General features: G+C 40.1%; 1 protein-coding gene across 1 annotated transcript; it reads left to right on the top strand.

Annotated features, from left to right (window-relative positions):
* stimate.S (STIM activating enhancer S homeolog) lies at positions 1-27,918 on the top strand. Its single transcript, XM_018259681.2, has 8 exons — positions 1-292; positions 18,342-18,390; positions 20,509-20,604; positions 22,856-22,977; positions 23,178-23,290; positions 24,162-24,239; positions 24,333-24,482; positions 25,514-27,918. Exons 1-8 carry the CDS (start codon positions 136-138, stop codon positions 25,628-25,630), a joined length of 882 nt encoding a protein of 293 aa, XP_018115170.1. The 5' UTR covers positions 1-135; the 3' UTR covers positions 25,631-27,918.
* Positions 27,919-27,998: the final 80 nt, after the last annotated feature.

Genomic DNA, 27,998 nt, shown 5'->3' with positions numbered 1-27,998 from the left:
CACACCATATTCCGTGCTCTTCGCTGGCACAAGCTGTGACGTCAAGACACGTCCTCTTCCTGGCTTCCAGTCGCTGGTTGCCTCGGTGACCGGCTAGCGAGCTGGCTCCGGGCCCGGTAGCGGGTTCTCCTAGCCATGGGGACGAGCAATGGCAGCAAGAGCCTGACCCCGGGGCCGTCCCCTCCCGACCCCAGCCCCACTGCTCCGGGCTGTGGCAACGGGGCAATGATGGGCTCTTTCGGGATCTTCTTGCAAGGCCTGCTGGCTGTGATGGCTTTCAGCATCCTCATGTGTGAGTATCCTCGTGTGTGTGTGTGTGTGTTTGTGTGTTTGTGTGTTTGTGTGTTTGTGTGTTTGTGTTTGTTACTGCTCTGCTTGTAGGGAGCCGGAGGCTGTAGTTTAACATTGGCTCAGATTATATTGTGGCCTCTTATGACTCTGATCAGGGCTATTTCTGTTGTAGTACAGCTATTTGCCCTGGCACCTCCAACAATAGAGGGGCTTGTTGGGTTGGGAGATGATTTAGAGAAAAGTATAAAGTACATGTAATACTAGATACACATACATATCACATTGGCTACTTTATCCCCAAAGGACCCCCTGCTCTTATTCTGGGTGTGTAGGAAAACGTATAAGCCTGAATTCAGCAGGAGACCAAGGACAGAGGGATATCACTGGCTTATAGAATCATGTCCTTCAGCTTTCAGCCTTTATGTATTGCCTGGGGCAACCAATGCTCCAACTCCAGCCCATGGGGCAGTGAAACTCAATATTGGCTGCTAGGGAAGGATCAGGAGAAGCCAAATGTCCAGTGAATAGATTCAAGACAGCTAAAAGAACGCAGTGCTTCTCTCTTTGGTGTTCTTCTTCAGGTTTAATATGTGGAGCCCTCAGTGCTGAGCAATTGTACTTAATGTTTTTCAGGGCCCAGCAATTACACTTTAACCACCAGATGCCTCCTATGTCATTAGGGTTGCCACCCTTTCTTGAAAAAAAATACTGGCCTTCGTATATTACTATTAATAACATTGGCTTCAGGCATAATTTTTACCGGCCAGGCCGGGGTGCAAGCCTATATGTCATAGCTTTCCTCTGCTCTTTACTAATTTCTCATCATTCCCAGAGTGCCCCCTTTTGTGCCCTGGTATCACTCGCAGTTGTTTCTGACTAGCAGAGAGGTATTTAAAGGGGTAGTGGTACCAGTGCTTTATCGGTTTTATAGTGGTGTTCCTTAATGATTGTGTCAGCTGTGCCAGTCTGGCTTCCTATTAGTCTGCCAAGAATATTTTCCACTGGTGGACTAATGTTGGCTAATAGCATACAGGGCATTTTGTCTGCCAGCCAGCAACACGGAGATCTTGCTGTCATCTTTTTTTATTTATTTATCTATTTTTTTTTTTGCATTAGCCAGAGCGCTTTCACCAAATAACATTCATTTTTAAGAAAAAAAGTCAAACCAAACTACAATCCACGATTTGCCCTTATTTATCAGTTAAAAAATTTGGAAAAACCAGCAAGGGTTAAAACATCTTCAAATGGTTAAGGGGACATCTGCCATTGACTTTTACATGAATTCAGCAGGTTTTACATGGCATATTTTCGGATTCGGACTTGGAAAAGCTTCAGGGCATAATACATCACAGAAAAATCACGTCTTTTTCTACCTCAACATTTTTGCCGTTAAAATGTACGCTGTGAAAAAATTGCGCTTTAATAAATAACCCCCAAATGTGGTAAAGGCACTCTGCTTCTGTTTTGTGCTGGAAAGCATTGGGAGGCAAAATGCCCTGTAGGCCCCATAGGCCTTGCAGTGTTTAAAATTCACTATATTGTCCAGTAGTCCATCCCCCATCAACCTCTGATTTTAAATAATTTAGTTGAGCCCAAAAATATAGAATTGTTTCTTGCGTATCGTTCACTCTTGTGCTTTGTCAGCACTGACCACTTTGCGTGCAGCACAGATTTTTCCACTGACAGCACATCCACACCCATTCTCACTCTATAAATATTTGTAGAATTTACATTTCCATTGGCAAATATTGTCCGGATGGTCTTTACTTATCATTAATCTATCTCTCGCTCTCTCTCTCCGACTTGATGGTGCAATCTTTGTATGGGTCAGATAGGAATGCAGGAAGGTGAGGTGGCAGCTACACTGGGGTTGTGGCCCTGAGCTGGCAACTACAATTTGTGTTGTAAAAAGAGCTGTAGGCTGGACCAAGGCTGTTGGACTACAACTCTCAGAGTCCCATTGGCAGGTGCTATAAAAGGCAACAAAATATATTTGTACCTCTTTTTAAAATAAAGTTCATTTGATGTGTATATATATATAGATAGATAGATAGATAGATAGATAGATAGATAGATAGATATACATCAGATACTCATATCTAGTCATCGGGCTTGTTCCAGTCTGGTGTGAGCGGGGAAAATAGTTTCTAACTTGCCTGGTATACACCCCACACCCATGCTGTGTATTTCTGATCTAAACACCAGTTCTGTGACGGTACAGAAGATGTGTCCATGTGAGATGCTGAAAGGTTAAAAGTGAAGTTTAAAGAGTCATGGTGGTACATATACAGTGGAACCTCAATTTTACATCCCCTGATTTTAAGTTTTCCCTCGTTTTACATTGTTGTTTTGTAGTCCCACCTATATATTATGCATAATACATTTCCCTGATCTTTTTCTGTCCCCTGAAAAATGTAAAATGGGGGTTCTACTGTAATATCTTAATGCAGCCTAAACTGCCCCCTATCCAAGAGATACCTCCCATACTTTAGGGGCCCTCGAGGTCACTGCTTCTGCTCTTATTTCCCTTCACAAATGCAACAAAGAATCAGAGGTGGGTGAGTGATAACCAGAATAGAAATGACAAACAAATTCATCTGATCAAGTTTATGGAAGTTAAAGTGTACAGATACAAAGGAATTGTATGATCTACTGTATGTGGATACAGTGTATGTAAAAAAAAGCATGGTGTAAAGGTGGCCATACACGGATAGATCTGCTCGTTTGGCGATGTCGCCAAACGAGCGGATCTCCCTCCGATATGCCCACCTTGAGGCCCTAGGGCCCATCGATCGGATCCTAGCGCTCGCAAACGGGCGGTCGGATCGCGGTACCGCATCAACGAACAGATGCGACCGCGATCCGACGGGATTTTTAACCCCATCCGATCGAGATCTGGCCGACTTTCGGCCAGATCTCGATCGGGGAAGCCCGTCGGGGGCCCCCATACACGGGCCAATAAGCTGCCGACACAGTCTGTCGGCAGCTTTTATCGGTCCGTGTATGGCCACCTTAACAAGGAGGAGAGAGATTTATTGGTTTTTCACTGGATTTGTAAGGCTGTATAGCACATTATAATAGAGCTTCATTGTCTGACCAAATCCTGTTTGGCACAAAATCAGAAATAACAAAGTAGACTAGAAGAAGAGAAAATACTAGCCAGCAAATAATTTGAAATCATTTCCTGTTTTAATACTACAGTGGATCTGAATTGCCTCCATATTATAGGAAGTAAGAAAGCTGTATAATAGTCCAGCATATACTGTATAAAAATACCCAATAAACAGTTGTCTATAAGTGCATTGGTACCTTTGCAAGCAGCAAACCAAGACATTTAGGGGCCCATTCACTAACTTCGAGTGAAGTAAAAAAACTTTGAATTTCGATGTTTTTTTGGGCTACTTCGACCATCGAATGGGCTCCTTCGACCTTCGACTACGACTTCGAATCGAAGGATTCGAAGTAAAAATTGTTCGACTATTCAACCATTCGATAGTCGAAGTACTGTCTCTTTAAAAAAAACTTCGACCCCCTAGTTCGCCATCTAAAAGCTACCGAAGTCAATGTTAGCCTATGGGGAAGGTCCCCATAGGCTTGGCTAACTTTTTTTGATCGAAGGATATTCCTTCGATCGTTGGATTTAAATCCTTCGAATCGTTCGTTTCGAAGGATTTTTAATCGTTGGATCGAAGGAATAATCCTCCGATCGTTCGATCGTACTATCTGCGCTAAATCCTTCGACTTCGATATTCGAAGTCGAAGGATTTTAGTTCCTAGTCGAATATCGAGGATTAATTAACCCTCGATATTCGACCCTTAGTGAATCGGCCCCTTACACTTCCTCGTGTCTTTGAAAGCATCCTTGGAATCTGTCCACGTTACCTTTGCTGAGTATCCTGCATATGCCACTGACACAAAGACCAACCCAAACACATGTTTTAGCTTTACTGCTGTTGCTTTGTAATTTAAAGCAAACCTTTGCACCATCTTAAGCATAACTGCACAAGCTCTGAACAAATTTCCACTGTGTTTGTTTTGCTTGATCTTACTGCAGTTCAGCCTCTATTGACTGACCACACTCATTGCCGGCTACTTGTAAGGGATTAACACAGTAGAGGAAGGTTGTGGGCAGAAACTATGAACAGGAAAAACGTATATAGTGAGATTTCTGAAAAAAAAAATTAAAAAATAAAACAAAAGCAAATTAAAGCACAGGCTTGGGTCCTGGGGTTTTCCGGATAACAAATCTTTCTGTAATTTGGATCTTCATATCTTAAGTCTACGAGAAAATCTTGTAAACATTAAATAAACCCAATAGACTGGGGTTGCTTCCAATAAGGAATAATTATATTTTAGTTGGGATCAAGTACAAGGTACTGTTTTATTATTACAGAGAAAAAGGATATAATTTTTAAACATTTGGATTATTTATAATGGAGTCTATGAGAGACAGCCTTTCCGTAATTTGGAACTTTCTGGATAACGGTTTTTCGTATAAGGGATCCCATACCTGTACAAAATCATTTATTAGGACATAAGAAGGAAGCCTTAGGTCCCCTTCTTATGTCTTAATAAATTATTTTGTACTAATAAGTATATGTGTACAGGTTATTTATGGCTATGGTATAACATATACTGACTAGTATGTCAAGAGCAGTACATCGTTGATTTAATGGGGATCTGTCATGTGCCAATTGTATGAAAATATTTTATTCTCACTAGACCAAAAAATACATAGTTGTCTTGGAGGAAATCATTAGAATTTTCACTGATCAGAAGTGGCCATGTATCTGAGCTTTAGTCAAACACCCGACCCACCAATAGAATGACATCAACACAAGCTGTGCTTAAATGATGTATTCTTTAGGGATAAAGGAAGTATCGCATTTCCCCTAGTAATCCATGCATCAATAACCCAATACTCCCATCTGTGCTCTGCTTTTGTTTTGTTTGATTTACTAGCCCCTGAGAGTGGTTTATATAAACAAAAAGCAGCCACATCTTGGGTCTCGTCATTAGAGCATTCTGTATGGTTAATGCATAGCTCAAAAAGATTTTGGTACAGATATTGAAGACTTTGATGGTTACTAAATTGCATAAAGCTTGGAGCAACTTGCCCCTATAAGGGTACTGGCACACAAGGAGATTTGTCATTTGTGTTTATATCTTGAAAGATGTTAGGGTTGGGGCAGACAGGCAGATTCGGGGAGATTTAGTCGCCGGCTTGAATGAAGAATCAACTGCGCTAATGCACTCGGAGCGCTTCAATTTCCGAAGTTGCCTCACAAGGAAACTTCGGGCGACTTCGGAAATCTAAGCGCCGCGAGTGCATTAGCGCAGGCGATTCTTCATTCAAGCTAGCGGAAGGCAGTTTGGGGAGATTGTCGCCCCGCAGAAGAGGTGATTAGTCGTGATGTGACCCAGGCATAGCAGTGTGTTTGAGTTAACACTGCAAATTGAGCTACGTTGCAACTTTCCCCTGCCCTCGGGGCCCTGCAAAATCAGCTACTGTTTGCTTGTTCCAAAGGGTGTGGCCCCAGAACTGGCTGGAAATTTACTGGCTTCCCCCAACAACTATATCTGCTGTCATTGCACTAACCTTGTGCTTTGTGTGCACTAACTGCCATTGGTCTAATCAGGATTCGGTATCTACCTTGGGCTGTCACAATTAGCATGCATTACAGGACTGTCATGGGATTCTGGGAGTTGTAGTTTAATATCCCAAAGTTGACATTGCTCATCAAGGTTTAATTCAGGGTGCAACAGATACCTGCTTCTTCTAATTTGCCATTGCAGGCATTGCACCTGTTATCCAGAATGCTCGGGACCTGGGGTTTTCCGGATAACTGATCTTTCCATAATTTGAATCTTCAAACCTTAAGTCTACTAAAAAATAATTTTAACATTGCATAAACCCAATAGTCTGGTTTGCTTCCAATAAGAATTAATTATATCTTAGTTGGGATCAAGTACAAGGAACTGTTTTTTTATTACAGAGAAAAAGGAAATCGTTTTTAATAACTTAAAATATTTGAATAAAATGAAGTCCATGGGAGACGGCCTTTCGGTAATTTGGAGCTTTCTCTATGATGAGTAACGGATCCCATACCTGTACTAGTTTTACATACTAAAATTTTGAGGCAGGCTGGCCAAGTTTAGGGTAATGGCAAATGGGGCATTTAAAGGAACAGTTCAGTCTAAAAATAAAAACTGGGTAAATAGATAGGCTGTGCAAAATAAGAAATGTTTCTAATATAGTTAGTTAGGCAAAAATGTAATGTATAAAGGCTGGAGTGATTTGATGTATAACATGTCAGTCAGAAACTACTTCCTGCTTTTCAGCTCTCTTGGTTTACACAGACTGGTTACCCTGGTTACCAGGCAGCAGGCCCGGACTGGCAATATGTGTGTTCTGGCAAATGCCAGAGGGGCTGCTGTATGGTTCCATAGAAAGTTACCATATAGTGGGCTGGTAGGGGGCTGTTTGGGCTGGTAGGGGGCTGTTTGGGCCTCTGTGTACTTGGAATGGCAGGGCCTATTTTGATTTCCAATCCAGGCCTGCCAGGCAGTAACCAATCAGAGACTTGAGGGGGGCCACATGGGTCATATCTGTTGCTTTTGAATCTGAGCTGAATGCTGAGGATCAATTGCAAACTCACTGAACAGAAATGTACCATGTGGCCCCCCTTCAAGTCGCTGACTAACTCAGAGTTATAGAGCTGAAAAGCAGGAAGTTGGATTCTGGCTGTTTTATTAGACATCTGTTCACTCCAGCCCTTATACATTACATTTTTGGCTAACTAACTATATTAGAAACATTTTTTATTTTGCACAGCCTTTCCATTTACCCAGTTTTTATTTTCACACTGAACTGTTCCTTTAACTGCTTCTGCTGCCCTGTGGTGGGGAACAACTGTGGCCAAACACTCCCTCTGCCTGTTATGTTTCCTAGTATAGGTAAGTGACCTGTTTTCCAGAATGCTCAGGATGTGGGGTTTCCAGATAAGGGTTCTTTAGGTAATTTGAATTGCCATACTTTAGGGGGCAGATTTATTAAGGGTTGAATTGAAAATTTTCATTTTTGATTTTTTTATGGTCAAATTCGACTAGGAAATTATCCATTCTTAATTTTTTTTTTTTTAAATAAATTTTCGAGATTTATTATACTCTGGCCCTTAAAGAATTGGAATTATACTATTTGCCACCTAAAACCTGCAGGATTGCTGTATAATTCAATGGGAGAGGTCCAAGGATCAATTTGTAGATGTTTGCAGCCTTCCTGACATTCGTTTTTTTCGGTAAAAAAACTGGAATCGAAGTTGATCAAATTCAAAGAGTTTTCGACTCTGTAAAATTAGTCCGAGTTTAAGATATTCGATTTTAATAATAAATAAAAACAATTCCAATTTCGAGTTGAATCGAATTCATGTGAGTTAAAAAAAACTCACATGAAATTTGAATATTGATAAATGTGCCTCCCCGTCTACTAAAAAATCATTTAAAACATTAAATAAACCCAATTGGATTGTTTTGTTTCCAATATGGAGTAATTAATTTGTTAGGCTGAAGTATAAGGTACGTTATTGTTACAGTGAAAAAGGAAATCATACCTGTAGTATTTAATGACAAACACCTTTATAAAATACTTTGAAACTGCCCTTTGTACTCATAAGCCTTAATGTATATACAATATTTATTCAGGGAATGGTTTGCTCTAATTATGGATGCCAGATCATTTGAAAAAGGTAATTATCATTGTCTAATTGGGAGTAAATGGAGGCACTCATGTTTACTTTAACATGCAAACACACTATGATGCCAGCGGGATTATTCCTTTTACATTTGATGTAAACATCAATATGGTACATAAATGTAATTAGTCTGTTATTGTACAGGTATGGGACCTGTTATCCAGAATGTTCGGGACCTGGGATTTGACGGATAGCGTATCTTTCCGTAATTTGGATCTTCATACCTTAACTCTTCTATAAAATCATGTAAACATTAAATAAACCCAATAGGATTGTTTTGCTTCCAATTAGGATTAATTATAAATTAGCCGGGATCAAGTAAAAGGTACTGTTTTATTATTTCAGAGAACAAGGAAATCATGTTTAAAACACTGTATTATTTAATTATAATGGAGTCTATGGTATAATATAGTATTTGTTTTGTACCTTTTCCCCTGTGATTATTTCTGTTTCCAGTTCTGGCTTTTTGACAAACTCCCAGCTAGTGACCATCTGCTGCTTAGTCAATGTTCCTCAGCTCACTCAGTTATTCAGAAGGTGGAAATATGAGCTGCCCAGTCTGTTAGGTTCTAGTGTACTCTCCTATGTGCTGCCAACATCTACACTAGCTCTGTGGAGTAAAGGAGGACATGTTGGTCTTTCTCATGAGGACAGGGCTGTCCCGTGTAGCTACTATAGGACATGAGAGAGATGTGTAGTGTCCCTTTTACCCTGCTCTTGTTTTGAGTGGTATGATAATTAAAGTGTGAGATTGAGGGAAGGGAACAGGATTTATATATGAAATGTAGGGGTACTTGGCCAAATGATAGTTAAAATATAGAGCATATATGTAAGAGCTAAAATTTTCAAACATCAGTAATCAGACAGGGAATGTAATTAAAGTCACAAAGAGAAAAACAATTTGCACCAATAAGAATAAAAATCCAAATCTCGCAATGCAATATTGTTCCTTTAACTTATTGCATCGCAAATTTTAATTGCGCATATCGAATTTTAATTGCACACTCTTAAAAAGGGCTTGAAGGTGTCGTTATCTTTTGGCGCAAACAGAACAAATTTTTCAGTAAGAAGTTTTATTACATTTACTGCGCATTGGCACAAACTCTAAAAGTCTTCCACTGTCGGAGGTGGTCGCTAAACAGTTTCCGGGTTCGCAAAAGCTATATTAAATTCATGCAAAGTTTGTTTGCGTAAAGGCATAACTTTTCGCATTGCGAATAGTTTTTTTTCCGTTACCAACTTTTATTACATTCCCCCGTGTAACTCCTATTATTTCCAAACCATAGCCATAGGATTTAGTCTCCTGGCAACTAATTGCCTCTTCTTTGGGGCGACAATCTCCCCGAACTGCCGCCCCCTGCTAAAATGAAAAATCGCCTGCGGCAATGCACTTGCGGCACTTCGATTTCCGAAGTTGCCTCAAAAGGAAACATCGGGTTTTAGCAAACGTGCAGTTTCGGGGAGATTTTGTCGACTGGTGACTTATCGCCTCTTCTTCAGGGCGACAATCTCTCCAAACTGCTTTCCGCCTGCGTTAATGCACTCGCGGCGCTTCGATTTCCGGAGTCGCCTCACAAGGAAACGTGGGGCTTTAGCACACCGGCAGTTTCGGGTAGATTTAGTCAACTGGTGACTAATAGCCTCTGCTTCGGGTGACAATCTCCCCAAACTGCCTTCCGCTTGCGTAAATGCATTCGCTGCACTTCGATTTCTGAAGTCGCCTGAAGTTTCCTCCAAGAAGAGGCGACTAAATTTCCCCGAATCTGCCCGTGTGCTAAAGGGCTTATCAGCACTGGGCAAATTTTCTCCTGTTTCAACATTGTGTTTTGTTTACTGCTTAAATCTGTGACTTGCCAGCATATCAATAGGTCCCTACAATTAGTTGGAAGCTGTAATTAGCACAGAAACAACTGTCATATGTACAGGGCAGCCATCAGGGGGGAGAGTTGTAGGGGGCCCCGAGGGTAAGGGGGGCCCTGCCACGCCACACTTACTTGATTATACGGGTCCCCCATCTTTCTGAGAGCTGCTGACTTCGGGAAGGCATGGACGTTTAAGGGGCCCTGGCCACCAATTTTCTTATAATGTGGGGGGGCCCTGGCCACAAATGTTTTTTTATGGGAGGCCCTGAACACCAATATCTTTTTATTAACATGTAGGAACCCTAGCCACCAATATTTTTTTTTGTTTTTTTACTGTGTGGTGGGGGTGGGGCTAGCAGTGGGCGCAGCCCAGGGGGCCCGGAAATTTTGTCATTTGGGGCCCTGTGATTTCTGGTGGCGGTCCTGCATATGTATATTGTGTCTCTGTATTCAGATGGTTCCCCACATTCCATTAGACTGTGTCAGACATTCCCATTGTCCTGTCACTATACAGACTTTGCATCTGCTACATTGTGCATGGTCAGCCTAATAAAGAGTGGAGATTTACAGCCTATGAATGGTCCATAGCAGATTCTCTGAGGATGAAAAGCTTTTAGCAGAGACTTTTGTTTCTTATGTCTATAACTGTATGTCATACAGCAGACGTGAGTAGGAAGGGACAGCATGCCTTCACTTCTGAGTTTATTCTTAAATGAATTGTTCAGTATAAAATAAAAAATGAGTAAATATCCTGTGCAAAATAAAAAATCTTTTTAATAGTTATCCAAAAATGTAATCTATAAAGTCTGGAGTGACTGGATGTCTAACATAATAGCCAGAACACTACTTCCTGCTTTGCAGCTCTCTTGGTTTCCACTGATTGGTTACCAGGCAGTAACCAATCAGTGATTTGAGGGGGGAGGGCACATGGGTCATAACTGTTGCTTTTGAATCTGAGCTTCATGCTGAGGGTCAATTGCAAACTCACGGAATAGTTACTGTATGTACCACGTGGCCCCCCTTTAAGTCTCTGAATAACTCCGAGTTAGAGAGCTGAAAAGCAGGAAGTAGTGTTCTGGCTATTATGTTAGACATCCAGTCACTCCAGCCTTTATACATTAAATTTTTGGCTAACTAACTATATTAGAAAAAATTTAATTTTGCACAGCCTATCTATTTACCCAGTTTTTATGTCTACATTGAACTGTTGCTTTAAGGTTTTCCATTTTACAGGGAACCTTGTTCAACATGCAATAAACATACTTTCTGCCTATTGTTTTAATCACAAAAAAATCTATGTTTTTGTATTTTTTGGTCGCACCAGTCGTTGAAGTGGGTATTTTGTATTTTTTGGGCCAAACAGGGAAACTGAAGAGACTCTATGTTTGGTACATGTGAGGTAGTTAATGAGACTATCCATTCACAGGTAATCCCCCTGCATAATGGAATTCTGTAAAACAAAACAGAACAAAGCAGGGGCGTAACTACAGAGGAAGCAGACCCTGCGGCTGCAGGGGGGGCCCAGGAGGTATAGGGGGCCTATGAGGCCCTAATTAATGAGAAATGTCAATATATATTGGTAAAACAGGACAACCTCTGGAAATGTTGGGGGCCCTAAAATTAATTTGCTGTGGGGCCCAGTAGCATCTACTTACTCCACTGGAAAAAAGAGTAAAGGGGTGTTTATATATAGAGCTCTGTTTTTTTTTAAATTAAACTAACTCAGCTAATGGTAAGTAAGTGTAAGTGTGAAAGCAAAATAATGTTCATTTACTGATTTATAATAAAACAAGTATAATATATATATTATATCACACCTGGACTACCTCAGTGACACTCTGATATCTGTACTAGCTGGAGCCACGTCGTCTCGTCTCACTGTGTATCTGTATACTGTTGAGATGACAATAAAGTTAACTTTTTCTTTGACTTTGATATATTTATCATTAGTTCTATATAATTTGCTCATGTTGATAAAAGGTTTCTATACTGTCCCTTTAAAGGAGAAGGAAAGGTTAAAACTAAGTAAGCCTTATCAGAAAGGTCCATCTAAATATACCAGTAAACCCTCAAAGTAATGCTGCTCTGAGTCCCCTGTCAAAAGAAAAACTGCATTTCTTTCCTTCTATTGTGTACACATGGGCTTCTGTATCAGACTTCCTGCCTTCAACTTAAACCTCATTGCCCTGGGCAAGAGCATGCTCAGTTTGCTCCTCTTCCCCACCCCCCTCCCTTTTCTACTGTAATCTGAGCCCAGAGCAGGGAGAGACTCGGGCAGGAAGTGATGTCACACCACGTTAATACTGCAGCTCCTATCCTCAACAAACAGAGAGTTTCTAGAGCTTTTCACTCAGGTATGGTAAAACATTCTACAGAATAAATATAGCATTCTAGCTTGCACTATTGAAGCTAATCTATTGGCAATAAAATGCCTCCGTAGCTTTCCTTCTCCTTTAAGGCAATTCCACCTGGATTTTTCAGCCGTTGCAACATGAGGGTAAGGCCACACTGGGTGTTTTTGGGGAGATTTGGTCGCCTGGCGAGTAATCGCCTTGTCTTTGCGGCAACCAATCTCCCCAAACTCCATCCCTCACTCTGCGCCGGCTAAAATAAAAAACGCCGGCGCTAATCACATGCGGTGATTCCTTTTCCGAAGTTGCCCGTCCTTCGGGCGACTTTGGAAGACGAACCGCCGCGTGTGATTAGCGTTGGCGTTTTTTTTTTTTTCATTTTAGCCAGCGCCGCAAATATGAGGCGATTAGTCGCCAGGCGACCAAATCTCCCCAAAACGCCCAGTGTTGCCTTACCCTAAACCAGCACTCCAGATCCATGTAGATACGTGAATGTTTTTAATCAGCAGACTTGCTTAGCATGTATCACATGCTACTGCCTGATTAATCATGAATGAATTATGAACAGTAATGACTAGTAATCCCCTTGGATGTCGAGTTCTGGCTTCCTGCTAAATTCATTTATGCCTGCTAGCCCAAACTATAGGTTTGGAGACCATGCATATTCCTTACTTCTAGTGCTGGTGTTGGCCTTGCTTATTTTGTGTTTTTTTGTGTGCAAAATTATAAATGTAGGCAACTTTCTGATCAATCAAAGAGTCAATACAAATTAGGGATGCACCGAATCCACTATTTTGGATTCGGCTAAACCCCTGAATCCTTCCCGAAAAACTCAGCGGAATACCAAAACAAATCCTAATTTGCATATGCAAATTACGGATGGCAAGGGCAACATTTTTTTTACTTCCTTGTTTTGTGACAAAAAGTCATGTGATTTCCCTCCCTGCCCCTAATTTGCATTTCAAATGGGCATCAAAATAATTTTGACTTGAGTGACAATTTTTATACGCACGACTATTTTGTCCAAATGCATTAAAGTCAATAGGCATCCGAATAATTTTGACACGTGACAAATTTTTTTTTTTGTGCAAATTTTCATCTTGGTTTCGCAAATTTATTCGCGGGCAGCGAAACACAGAAATTCGCCGCAAATCCATGCCTGCCAAATTTATTCGCCCATCACTAGTCAGAGCCAGTAGTGTAGGAAATATAAACAGCCAGACAAATATTGCTCTCAGTAGCAATCACATGTACAAATATCTTTAAAAAAAAAACTGACAACGTTTTAGTTGAAGTATGTTGGAATGTCATTTTCTTTATTTAGGTTTGTGATGTCACCCAGGTGTCTGCACACTGCATGGATGGTTGCTAAATATCTAGGGGCAATTAGCACCACTTTATTACATCACGTATAGTAGTGTGAGTTCAGTCTCATCAGGTGCTTCCCTGACAATAACCAACCCGGGAATATTCACTTGCAACCATCCAGGAATTGCTACTAAACATGAGGGTTAAGTGACAAAACAAATCGCATAGATTGCATTTAAACATTGTAACACTTGAGTATGTTTGCCATAATTCATTTAGTGCTGGGTCTTGACAACTTTGTACGATTTTGTTGCTTTCTTATTGTCTTAAAGAAACTCTGTACACAGCACGTCATTTCTGGGAAATGTTGTAACATGTTGCCAGTGTATCTGTTAGGCAACATCTTGTGCAGTGCCCTCGTTTTGGTATGTTACAAAAAGGCCAATTCTAAGCAACTTTTCAATTGGCCTTCATTATTTATTTTTTTAACTATTTACCTTCCTCCTCTGACTCTTCCCAGCTTTCAAATGGGAGTCACTGACCCCATCTAAAAATCAAATGCTCTGTAAGGGCTCTTACAGACGAGCGTTTTTAGCTGTGCTCCCCTGTGTTCCGGTTTCATACGCTCAGCCACAGCCGAATGCAGGTTGGGACACAGTATGTTGCATTTTTCCTGCGTTCAATGTTTACATGTGTCTGTGTGAGTACAGCCCCATTGAAATGAATTCAGTGCGTCTACTCCTGCGCTCCCCTGCGGCTGAACACATGAAACTGGAATGCAGGGGAGCGTAACTAAAAACACTCGTCTATAATATATTTATTGTTATTGCTACTTTTTATTAGCCATCTTTCAATTTAGTCCCTCTCCTATTCATATCCCAGTCTCTTATTCAAATCAGTGAATGGTTGCTAGGGTAATTTGGACCCCCAGCAGATTACTGAAATTGCAAACTGGAGATCTGATTAATAAAAAGCTAAATGACTCAAAACCCACAAATAATAAAACATGAAAACCAATTGCAAATTATCTCAAAATATCAATCTCTACATCATACTAAAATTGGGTTCATATAAATATTTGAGCACAAATTGAGTAAACGCAAGTGTTGGTCCTCTGGGTACCAAGTGCTGAGCGATTAGTCGCCAGACGACCAAATCTCCCCAAAAACAATATGCTAGTGATACATGTTTCTGGTACTTTGGGCACTTAATTAACCCTGCACATTATTGTGTTCCCTTCCCCCTCACTACTGACACTTAGTGATGTCAGTACTTCCCTTTTCCCGCCTTTGTGGGTTTAAATGTTTGGTTGTTGTTAAGTTTTTTCACTTTGAGAAAGGCTAGAGTGCTAGCCGAAACGTCAGCTTCTGTTTGCTAAATAAAAACACTTTTATTGGAATAATAAGACCTGAGAGTGCTCGCTTTGGTTCTTGAGATACCAAATCAAATCTGAACCCTTCTTCTGTAGGCACACCAGCAGAAATACCTATAGTGCACACACTAATATTTTGCAGTTAGTAGGGTTCGGATTTGGTCGCACTTAAGCTCTTCTTACTGCTCTCCCCGCCCGCGACCTTTCAAATGCCAGCTTCCGGGCTGAGTTTTTATAGACACGAGCCTCTCGCCCGCCCCTTTTGTGATGTCATTGGCGGGTTGGCGCTGGTCTATAAAAGAGACCCGGAAGTCGGGCTCGGGCGGGCGCAGGTGGTGGGAGTTCGGGTGGCGGGCAGGTGTGGGTTGTGAAAAGCCCGACCCGCACATCACTAGTCTGCACCCCTCGCCTCCCAGAGCAGCTTTAGAATTAGGAGAAAATCTAACTTTACGCTTCAATATTAGAAAAACGGTCACACATAGAAAATAGAAAGTAATTGGAAAAAATATATAATTCTGGTGAACTATCTGAAACCGACTGAACTGACAAAAGTGTCAGAAGGTGAACAACCCCTTTAACACTTTGTAATTAAAAAAGTTTTTTAATTACATTTTTTAAATGACATTTTTTTCATTTTGCTCATGTTGTTGCAAGTTTGTGTTTAAACCTTAGACGACATAATGTATCCAGTGCGAACATTATATCACGGATCCAAACAAGAGCTGACATCAGAGTGTATTATGAATTCCAGCCAGTAATCCAATGGCATCACATGATGTATTCATTGCCTCTACTGAATCCATTAAACTCCACTGCTTCCCAACTTCTGTGGTACCGAGGACCGAAATTTTTCCAGCCTACATAGTGGAGGGCAGATAATGGAAGCCAGTGTTACCCACTCCTTTTTTTAAACCACACCCACTTTAAGCCACACCCCTGTTATCACATAACCATATCTGCATTCATTGTGATAGCACACAAAAAAACCAAATGGTTGGTGCTCACTGCAGGGATATCACTTATATGTGAAAAAAGTTAAGACATACCCGTAAAACCATGGGGCAAATTCACTAAACGACGAAGCGCCTAACGCTAGTGTTAATTCGCTAGCGTATCACATTTTCGTTAATTCGACGATTCACTAACGGACGCTGGCGTAAATTCGCTAGTGTTACTTCACACCCTTGTCGAAGTTGCACAATGGACGTAACTACGCAAATTCACTGACGCGGTAATTATTCTGAACACTACCTTTTACGCCAGACTTACTTCGCCACCTCAGACCAGGCGAAGTGCAATAGAGTAGCTAGGGATTGCTTCAAAAAAAGTTAACAATTTTTCTAAGTCCCAAAAAACGCTGGCGTTTTTTCTTTTTTATGGGTGATAGGCTGAAAAAGATTGAAAATTTTTTTGGGGCTACCCTCCTTCCCCCCTACATTTCCTAACTCATGGCAACTTACCTATACAGTGGGCACATGTGTAGGGCAAAATAAAAATTTTAATTGCTGATTGAAGGTTTCCCAGGCTTGTGTAGTGATGCTACATATACTTCCATTGTAACTTCAATTTGGCGCGTATGCAAATTAAGCATCGCTAGCGTAACTTAACGCTAGCGCAACTTCGCAACCTTACGCTTCCCCTGAGCGCAACTTCGGATTATAGTGACTTTGCATAGCGCTGGCGAAAATACACCTGGCGCTAATACGAATCTTAGTGAATTTGCCCCCATATGCCTACTCCTCCCCTTGGATAACACAGCATCTCCAACACCTTAAGGGCCCCTAACAATAATATATTTTTAAATGCTAACAAACTCCCAGAACAAATACCAAGCTTATGTTCCACAGGCAGAGCATGGCACACTCGGGCAGAGCAGGGCACACACGGGCAGAGCATGGCACACACAGGGAGCATAGGACAGGCAAAACAGTTCAGGAGACATTTCCACTAATCAGGACCAGTCTAATATGTACTACATACAGTCACACAGTGCTGGCGCCCCATTAGCATTTTATATAAAGTGTGTACAATGTGGGCAGTTTCAGTCTGGGTCTCATGTGTGAACAGTACAGGCTTTAGGGGAATGAACAATAGAGGTGTCACAAGTGTGAACAATGCAGGGGGAACACAGGTGTGAACAATACAGAGGATTAGTCTGAATATGAGGTTTAAACAATGCAGGGGCCACGTGGTAAACAGACATAGCAGGTAGGTGGGGGGGGGGGCCACATAAGGGGGGTCTGCGACCAAGGGCTGCCTGTTGGACAGCCCTGCATTAAAGACTCCATAACGTGGTATAAGTAAAGCTAATTTAACTCTAAGCAGCTTTCCAGTATAAATTAATTTCAAATGGCTAATGATTTTAGAGATAGTAATACTATCAATAAGGCCCTACTTAGTTGGTTAGATTGAAGGTATTGTTAGGGACTGTGATCCCTGGAAGTGCTGCCACTCATGTATGAAAAGGCCAGTTTTGCTGCTCATCCTGCTAATACAGGACTTGAATAACCCCTTAACTTTGAATAACCCCCTAGTTGAATTTGACAGTTTTGACCATGAAAATTGAGTTAAACATTTCAATTTGACCCTTGATAAATCTGCCCCTTAGTGTTAATGTGTGTAAGGGCAACTGTGTGTAAGAAGGTCTGACAAACCCTGTGTGTGTGTTATAGAGACTACAAGTAATTTGTGTAATATGTTTTCTTCCTTGCTCCCGTCTGCGGACCCCATGGTTTCAACAAAGGGTTTGCAACCTGTGCTCCTCCCAGCTGTATCCCTCAAATATATGTTATATCACAATTGCACCCAGAAGGGCTTGGGATTTCTATGGCTGAAACAGAACATGCACAATCAATTCCTCCCTTTCTCTGCCCTGTGCTGTTTTGTACAAAGAGAAGCTGCAAGTGATATTGGGCAATAAATCAACATTAGACACATATGGTGCTTGGGCGAAGGGAAACCCAGAACAGACCAGCAAGGATTTCTTTTCCTTTTTTAATGAAATTTTAAGCAGAATTGTGATCAGCTAATGAAGGAAACAGATGGAGACAGGCATGGTGTGAACCACGGATATCATTAAGTTTAATGAGTCAGACAGTATTACATTGCGTGACTCAGTATGAAATCCACACTATGTACACAGGCATGCAGCATTTCAGAGCTGTTTAACTATGAGCATTTTCACGATACAGTAGAAACCCAATTTTACATTTTTCAGGGGACCAGAAAAAAAAATGGTATAAAATATAGGAAAATGTAAAATCAGGGAAATGTATTATGCACGATATAATGGTGGGGCCACAAGACAGCAATGTAAAATTAGGGCCAACCGTGAAATCAGGAGATGTAAAATTGAGGTTCCAATGTATGTCTAAAGAAAGCTAATCCCATCCCCATTGTATTTCAGTAAAACGCCTTCGAGAACCAAAGCATGAAAGACGTCCTTGGAAAATCTGGTAAGTTGTTTAAACCCTATATATTAATTCAATGTGCGCTGAGAAGCCATGCTCCAGTTTGGGCCTTACTTCTCCTATATTTATAGCAGCCCTTGGTTAAGGCAGTGCAGTCCCATCTAATATGATTATATATACTCTTGTTACTGAGGCTTAGGCACAGTTATTATGATTCCCAGCTTTCAGGTTTAGGGCCCCCTTTATTCAGTATGGAAGCATTCTCTGTAGCTTTGCTTTGGGAAAACGGTTTGGCAATTTTCTTATGTATGGGTTCCCTGTTAGGTTTGAATGCTCTTGCTTTGCATTATTATAATAGAGTGTACATCTCCACCTATGTCTCTACTGCTGCCAACACTGATATATTTTTACTCTACTTTACTTTTTGGATTACGCACAACAACCTTATTCTTAAAACTTAAATATATTTAAGGTAGAAAACTCTGACCCATTATGCAAAAAACCCAAATCGGGTGATACCCATATTCAAGTAAAGCAGTAGCTCTGGTTTTCATTAAGTTAAAAAGGCTTTATTAGGAGATTCATAGGCCTAACACGTTTTGTGCCTGTGTGGGCATTTACTCATAGACTCTGACCCATTAGCCTTATTGCACAGGCAGGGTGTTCTCTTTCCATAGATCAGAACATGTGCATGCTATATAATAGTATATTGTTCTATAAGAGCATTGATATTAATGATAGAAATTCATATAATTATATAGGGAACTTCAAAAGAGGCTGGCACAAGCCATTTTAACATGTAAAAAACACAAGCAAAGAGAAAAATTCTAGGCAAAAATGCACACTTTACCACAACCTACCACAAGATGGTACTCTTATCTGGCATTAACATACGCTGTATAATCACTGAAATACACAGTGTCATATAAACTGTGCATTTCATGGGTATTAATATGGTACGCAACAGTTAAATAGCTCACAGCTTTGCCTCCAAACCATTTTTAGAAGCAAAAGGACCGCTTCAAAACCTAAGTTTCATTAATATTCATATCCTAGGATTTAAGAATGTCTGAAGGGTTGAATTAAGGGTTGAAACAAAGGAAATCCACTGAAAGAGTTTGAGAAGAAATATGTAATGGTTACATTTTTAATTAATATGTTATCGGGGTTCCCTGAGGAGAAAAAAAGGTTAAAGGACATGTCAACCCAAAAAAATTTGCTTGCTAAAAAAACACACAATTATAAGCAACTTTCCAATATTAATGTATTAAAAATTGTCAGTGCTTAAAAGTTATTTGTAAATGATATCGAAAGTAGCAGTTGCTCAACTCTTGGTTGTTACTTTTTAAACAGTGTCGCAAAAGCCAGTCTCCTCCAGCAAGACAGCTCTGTTAATGAGTTAGCTTCTGTTACATTGTTTCAAAATCTAGAGACCCCCATAGTCCCCAACCTTTTTAAACCATGAGCCACATTCAAATATAAAAAGAGTTTGGGAGCAACACAAGCATAAAAAAGTCCCTTGGGGTGCCAAATAATGGATGTGATGGGCTATTTGGTAGCCCCTATGTGGACTGGCAGCCTACAAGAGGCTCTACTTGGCACTATACTTAGTTTTTATGCAATTAAAACTTGCTTTCAAGCTTGGAATTCAAAAATAATCACCTGCTTTGAGGACACTGAGAGCAACATCCAAGGGGTTGGAGAGCAACATGTTACTCACGAGCTACTGGTTGGGGATCACTGGTCTATACAGTACCAAACAGTCATTGTAATAATGAATAGGAACTCAAGCCGTTATGATTGTAACAATTCAGTTGTAGACTTGTTTTTCCACATTGAGAGAAAAAAACAGACACTGACTGCCAGAACAGGAATCCACATAGATTCAGTGTGACTTGTAGTTCGGCTACTCAGAAATGGTTTGGATAACAAAAAGGCATCCATTCTTAATCCCATAGGATTTCTTTGTGAAATATTAAGACTGTAGCAGTACTACAAACTTTTGTAGTGCTATGAAGATCTCCTAAGATACATACAGGGGTTAAATTGTGTAAGTGCAGTTGCTATGGGCAAACAGCCCTATAGAAGATACTGTGTGTTTTGTTGGACCTACAGAACACTGAATATTACAATTACTTTAACACAATGTTTTCTCTTTTGTAGGTTCTTGGACACATCCAAGCAAGCTATAGGGATGCTGTTTATCCATTTTGCAAATGTCTACTTGTCGGACCTTACTGGGGAAGACCCTTGCTCTATGTATGTCTTCTAGCAAATATGATTGTTATTCTGTTTCATAGGATAAAATGCCCTTTTGCCTTTTTTTGCAGTTAATTCACTGACAGATCAATCCTCCGAGTCCCATTGTTTTACTAGCTAAGGATTGTCCAGCCAGAGCCTTGTCAAATGTAGCCCTCACTAAAGCTCTGTATGTGGCTCTTTATTATTTACCTCTTACCGTCCCTATGGGGAAGTGGCATGGGGTCAGTGGTTTATGACTACTCTATACTCTAGGGGGGGCAGTTGGTCTGCTTTAATGAGATTTTGGGGTGAAAAAGTGTGCTTGAGCAGGTATTTCAGTGCTGTAAGACTGCTCGGGAGGTATGTAACTATATGTCATTTATAATGCATTGCTGCTATAAGAAGGTTGGTCCAATAGTAACTCTTTGGGGGATTTTACAAAAGTATTAGTAAGTACACCGTTCTGAAAGTGCCGGTTAACTAATTGTAAACGTTTTTCAAGTACGACAGAGTCACAGATGGTACAGTTGTGTTCAGAATAATAGCAGTGTGTTTAAAAAAAAGTGAATAAAGCTCAAAATCCTTATAATAGCTTTTATTCCCATACAAGCAAATGCATTGGGAACACTGCACATTCTATTCCAAAACATGAAGAAAATGTATAAAATTTGTGTTATTGCTTTACAGAAAGTGAAGAAAAGGGAATATTAGGCTGTTCCAAAAAAAAAAAAAAAAAATAGCAGTGTCTGTATTCTTCTTTATAAACTCCAACATTCACTGTATAAACTGAAAAGATTCTGCTTTCCTTTGAATGACTGAACTAATATTTGGTTGTATAATCAGTGTTTCTGAGAACTGCTGCACATCTGTGTTACATGGAGTCCACCAACTTCTGGCACCTGTTACATTCCACAATTCTCCTGCATTTCTTGCTTTTGCTTCAAACAGCATTTTTGATGTCACCCCACAAGTTTTTTGATCTTACTTTCATCAGTCCACAAAATGTTGCACCATTTCTCTTTAGGCCAGTCAATGTGTTCTCTGGAAAATTGTAAGCTCTTCAGCATGTCTTTTTTCCAATAATGGAACTTTGCAGGGGCTTCTTGACGATAGTTTGGCTTCACATAGGCGTCTTCTAATTGTAACATTACTCACAGGTAATTTTAGACCTTCTTTGATCTTCATGGAGCTGATCATTAGCTGAGTCTTTAACATTATGGCTATTCTTCTATCCATTCGAATAGTCTTTTTCCGTTTTCTTCAACGTTCAGGTTTTGGTTACCATTTGCCATGCTTTAAGCATTTGAGATCATTTTAGCTGTAACCAACACACACTCATTTGCTCCTTCCTTCCTTAAATAAGGTCAGTAACTTTTTCACAGACTGAATAATCTCACTAATTGAACTCCACACTGCTATTATTTGGAACAAGCTATTATTATTTCGAGCACTGCTATTATTTGGAACAAGCCTCAATGAATGATTCATTTACACAGAATCAGCAGCATGCATGACATTTTGGTTGGGTCTGTTGGTTTCTATTACTCTACTACACCTACTAGTAAATAATTGCAATGTAAATATAAAATATAACATAATTTCTACCAAAAACAGTGACTGATCAGGTTAGTGATGCCAGACTGATATTATTCTGAACACAACTGTACCTTATAGTGTTATAGATTTGTTGTAATTGCACCAAATTTGTGTAATAAAAACGGCAAGATTGTGTGCCAAAAAAATGTTCTCTTATTTGGACTTTTAGCTATCAACCTTCTTCTGTGTCGTTTTCATTATTGCATAGACTTTTTGGTGTAAACTCTCTCTGTGACAACCTGTCTGTGAATTAGGTGGCGTAATTATTATTTAACATTTTTACTAAATTTTCATTAATCACCAATTTTGTGAATTCCCCTTTGTGTTAAAGAAAGAAGAGTTACTGCTTTAAAGAAAAAAAAATGACTTTGTTTTGCTGGTGTTCCGCTTCCACAAGTTTTTGTCCCTATTTCTGTCTAGCATTCTGGAGTCCTCCTCCTGTGTTGATGTCCAGAGTATTTGATTTGTATGCTAGTAAACAACTATATCTATTAATAGCTAACTGTCATATGAATTCCATTAAAATGGTGATAGATGGTCGGATTCAGCAATCCGTGGAATTTTCAGGCAATCGCTACTGGCCATCGCTACCTTCATGTAAACTTCTTACTGTATTTGGATAATGTTCATTTTCTAACATTGTAACTGTCTAATTTACTCTTTTTCCAACCAGATATCTTATTAACTTTCTCCTGGACGCTACATTGGGGATGTTGCTTATCTATATTGGTGTTCGAGTGGTGAGTTGCATCGTGGAGTGGAGGCAGTGGGAGTCCCTGCGATTCGGCGAATATGGTACATTCTCAGAAATTGTTTATACAACAAATAAGAATATGATGGTAAACGATTTGATATGCAGATTTTAGTGGGGTGTGCCCTGCTTGTCTTTCTGACAGTAACTAATAGCTGTCACTTATTCACTAATTAGCAGATTATAGGCTACCATGACATGAAATAAATGACATTTATTTAAAGCCACTTTACTCTACCAATAGGTGATCCTGTGCAGTGCAAAGCCTGGGTTGGGCAGTGTGCCCTCTACATTGTCATTATGATGTTCGAGAAAACAGCCATCGTCCTTGTCTTGCTCATCCCGCATCTCAAAGAGGTAAGAACCCATTGTGCTAAGGCATCTGGGGGCTCAAATATGAAGAGGGGAGACTTCTCCCCCCCGAAAACATTTTTCACAAATTGTTCCTCAAATTAATTGAATTGTTCAGTGTAAAAATAAAAAACTGTGTAAATAGATAGGCTGTGCAAAATAAAAAATGTTTCTAATATAGTTAGTTAGCCAAAAATGTAATGTATAAAGGCTGGAGTGACTGGATGTCTAACATAATAGCCAGAACACTACTTCCTGCTTTGCTACTCTCTTGGTTTCCACTGATTTGTTACTGCCTGGTAACCAATAAATGACTTGAGGGGGGCACATGGGTTATAACTGTTGCTTTTGAATCTGAGCTGAATGCTGAGGATCAATTGCAAACTTACTGAACAGTTATGTCTCGTGACCCTCCCCCCCTTAAAGTCGCTGACTAACTCAGGAAGTTGTGTTCTGTTATGTTAGATATCCAGTTATCTTGTGAACAGTGTTGAGAGCACCATGGAATAAAGCTTGGGATCACCCCGTTTGATGCATAAGGAAGTATCGGCTTTTTTTATTGCTATATATCCAGTCACTCCAGCCTTTAAACTTAATATATTAGAAACATTTTTTATTTTGCACAGCCTGTCAATTTACCCAGTTTTTATTTTTACACTGAACTGTTCCTTTAAGTGCACTTTTGTACTATAGTGTATGTGCCATACGTGTGCAGAGGCTGAGAACACTTCTCATTTAAATGACAGCATTCTAATTGGCCAGTTGACATGTAGAAGTATGGAAAAATAGATGGAGATAATAGTAATAAAGTAGTTATATTAATGCTTTGTTTATGATAAGTGGAAAACTCCTACATTTTATTTTTTTTCATCCACAGGTTGCCAAGGTAAAACCTATAAAAAATCCTCAACTGGAGCTTGCAACTGTCATGCTGATTGTTCCATTTTTTGTTAATGTAAGTTTCTTATTTTGCTTGGTACATGCAGTTGAGTTAGTATAGTGTGCTGTTGGGCCTAAATGTGAATAACAGTCCATGTAATATTGACAGGCATTAATGTTTTGGGTCGTGGACAATTTTCTAATGAAGAAAGGCAAGACAAAGGCCAAGACGGAAGAAAGGGAGGGCAGCCCAGACTCTCGGAATGGCACCACGGTCCGATACCGGCGGACGGCTTCATATGACGAATCAGAATCCGAAGTAAGTTTATAGATATAATAGTAAGCAGATTGATGTAGATAGAAACATGCCTTGTAGCATAAACACCACTCTCATACCAAGATGCACATCTAATTTCAAACCTATATTTTCCCTTTTAAGTTTGCTGCCTGGAAAACTGATTTTTTTTTTTGCCTGTAACAGGTTCATTTGTTTATAAACTGCATAAGAGTAACCAATTCCAAAGCTACTGTTTTTTATTTAATTTTTTTATTTATGTTTCTGCCTAAAAAGGACTGCTTAAGAAACAAGCCTTAAGGGTCAGGCCACACGAGCAGATTCGGGGAGATTAGTCGCCCCATTGACAATCTCCCCGAACTGCCTGCCCTCCGCCGGCTAAAATGAAAATCGTCTGCGGCAATGCACACGTGGCGCTTCGTTTTCCGAAGTTACCCAAAGTTTCCTCGTGAGGCAACTTTGGAGTGACTTCGGAAAACGAAGAGCTGCATGTGCATTGCCGCAGGCGATTTTCATTTTAGCTGGCAGAGGGCAGGGGGGAGGCAGTTCGGGGAGATTGTCGCCCAAAGAAGAGGAGATTTGTCGATAGGGGCGACTAATCTCCCCAAATCTGCTCTTTCCAGGAGATAGTTTAATTAAGAAAAAAAAAAAAGGGTGTTACAAGGTACAGTTCATCCAGTTGATAACACTGCAGATAAAAGACTGATTTTTTTGACTCCCCTCCTTGCCATCTGTCATGGCTGACCCTTGGCAAACACACATTGTCCCCATTTGGCCTTGGAGAAAAGATCTTTACCCAGTACCTTTTAAAAGATCATCACATCAAACACTCACTGATTCTATAGAAGAATGTATACACAATCATGCATCTGCTCTTTATCCAGAAATACTGTTCCTTATAATGAGTATATTACAATATAATTGTGGATCACGCCCTTTTTTTCTGGAAGATAAGAAAACATACTTACAATTACAATGGGTTCATGCATGTTAATTTACCTTCAGAGGCAAAAAAATAACAATCAGTGTTTCCTTCCGCTTTATTGCCCGTCTAGATTCTAATATCAGCAGATGATGAAATGGAAGAGTCAGATGGGGAGGATGACTTGCGCAGACTTACCAATTCCAAGCCGGTTAAGAAAAAGAAGCACAGATTTGGCCTTCCTGTATGATGCGGTTTCCAGTCTCAGGAGAACAAAGGCTCCATTAAGCAAGGCCTTGCAAGAGGAACAGGATAGTGTTTGGCTGTTTGTTATGTAGCCTCTACCTCTACTGTCCAGTTAACTTGGAAGATGGGAAGGGATCTCTCCTTAGGGGACGCTAAGGATAAGGGCACGGGAGGCTTGTTTTGCACTACAGGCTGCTGCACGCACATACCTTAAAGCAGGTGCATTAAAGGACAACCTAAGTTCAACTGCTGTTCTGTGGATGGTGGAAAAGCAGAGACAGTCCCTTACTTTATCAGCAGTCTTACAAATAATTCTGTTTCTGCAGTTCTGCTCATTGCTGAGAAGACTTTAATGATTGATGGCCCTTTCTTACTGAAAGTGTCTTCTTTTTCACCTTCCATTGTTCCAATTGTGTTCCATTCAGCTCCTGTTGCCTCTGTCAAATATGTAAAATGGATGGGATTATCTTCGTAATTTAACACGAACAAGACCTGTCTCTGTACTAACCTATACTAATGACCGACTTCGGCAACTGTCACTACCGCACATCAGCCCGACGGAGAATGTGAATATGCTCACTTGGTATTTCATCTGGGAGAGTCGCCTGTCGCGGGTGCTATGAGCTGTGCAAAACACTTGAGTTTACAGATGTCTCTTTTCTATGCATTCATACGTTCCCTTGTAATCTGTAGCTGCTCTTAAAAATTGTCTCCAGAGCTATACGGTAAAACATTCATTCAGCTTTTGGTACCCCCCAACTTCCCAGAATGTTTCATGTCTTGCGTATAAATGACCATAATGGTATAGCTATGCTATTTGCTACTGGCCTGAAAATTGTAAATGATCTAGTATTGCAAATGGCAGATTAAACCAGAAGTAAGGTGTAGTAGATAACCTATAGCTGCAATCCAGTGCTTACATTAAAGGAACAGTAACGCCAAACAAATAAAGGGTTTTAAAGTAATGAAAATATCATGTAGTGTTGCTCTGCACTGGTAAAACTGATGTTTGCTTTAGAAACATTACTATAGTTCATATAAATAAGCTGCTGTGTAGCAATGGCATCAATTGAAAAAAGCCTATATGGCACAGGTTAAATAGTAGATAACAGATCATACCATTATGTTCTACAGAGTTTATCTGATGTGTAATCTGAGCATTTTCTCTTTTGAATGGCTGCCCCCATTGCTACACAGCAGTTTATTTATATAAACAATAGTAGAGTTTCTGAAGCAAACACAGCAGTTTTACCAGTGCAGGGCAACACTTGAATTTTTTGATGTTACTGGTCCTTTAAGGTTAAAGAACCCTTCCTTTCTCAGGGAGAACTCTTTGTTTTTCTTCTCACACTGACGGCTCTGATGTTCTAAATCTCACAGTCTCACACTTAATCACAAAGCTGGACTCTCTTTGGGACTGAGGCTGCACCTCCGCTTGGAGCAGACCATGAATGAAGGGGCCAGAAGAGGAAGAAGTGTGTATCTCTAATGCTCTTGCTGCCAGACTGTTCGGCAGTACCAAAATATTCACCCTTCTCCCATCTTTAGGAAAGACTCTGCCTTAACATTATTCTATTCCTTACAGATGACTGGGGGGGGGGTTCAGTCATTCCTTAATCCCTTTGCTTTCAGAAGGAACTACAGTTCTACTGCACAACTAATTGTGGTCCTTACTGGAAACAAAGTGTCCAAAATAGATTAATTACCCCGAGTCTCTCTGCTTTTTTTTTTCCTGCTTTTTGTGCACCTTTTTAATTTATATTTTCATACGTTTTAAAAGCTATTTTCTGCAAAAGGTCAAAAAGGTGACAATTGTTTGTGTAGATTTTATTTTATTGGTATTACGTACATAACAATAATGACTTTCCTACTGACTGCACAATATCTACTTTTTCTCCAATGTATGTGTCTGCAGGACTCTATGCTATATTTTGGGTTTGGTACTATGGGAGAAATCCTCATTTAAAGGGACATATTCTGCATTATTTTGTATCGCTGGTTATTCAGCAGAGGTCTGTTACGTTTTTTTATTTTTTCGCTTTGTAACCCTTAACTGCCAGATCAGCCTGCAGTATATTAATCTGTTACCTTACAAATGATTGCAGGCCCTTCAACACTGAAATGATTGACGATTATAGGAATACGTTACACAGATAAGTGCTTTCCCTTTTTATAACATAAGTGTATGCCAGATGGATGCACTTTTTATTGACTTGTGAAAGGGGTGGGGAGGGATCAGCAGAGGTTATTGCTTTGGTCTCTTCTCTATAAATACAAGTTTTCAAAAGGTGAGCATGTGTACGTGTATATTTATTCCATGTATTTAGTGCGTTTCATTAATATAGTGACAGATATTGTGAGTCAGTACTTGA

This window comes from Xenopus laevis, chromosome 4S, assembly GCF_017654675.1.
Source record: "Xenopus laevis strain J_2021 chromosome 4S, Xenopus_laevis_v10.1, whole genome shotgun sequence".
Taxonomy (NCBI): Eukaryota; Metazoa; Chordata; class Amphibia; order Anura; family Pipidae; genus Xenopus; species Xenopus laevis.
Note: the sequence above shows the minus strand (reverse complement) of the source record. Positions and strands in the feature narration are given on the sequence as shown.

Excerpts from the sequence above, each read along its gene's own strand:
- stimate.S (XM_018259681.2), top strand. The coding sequence starts at position 136 with ATGGGGACGAGCAATGGCAGCAAGAGCCTGACCCCGGGGCCGTCCCCT. Across the intron at positions 18,391-20,508 it reads AGACGTCCTTGGAAAATCTG|GTTCTTGGACACATCCAAGC; the intron begins GTAAGTTGTTTA and ends TCTCTTTTGTAG. Across the intron at positions 23,291-24,161 it reads TCATCCCGCATCTCAAAGAG|GTTGCCAAGGTAAAACCTAT; the intron begins GTAAGAACCCAT and ends TTTCATCCACAG.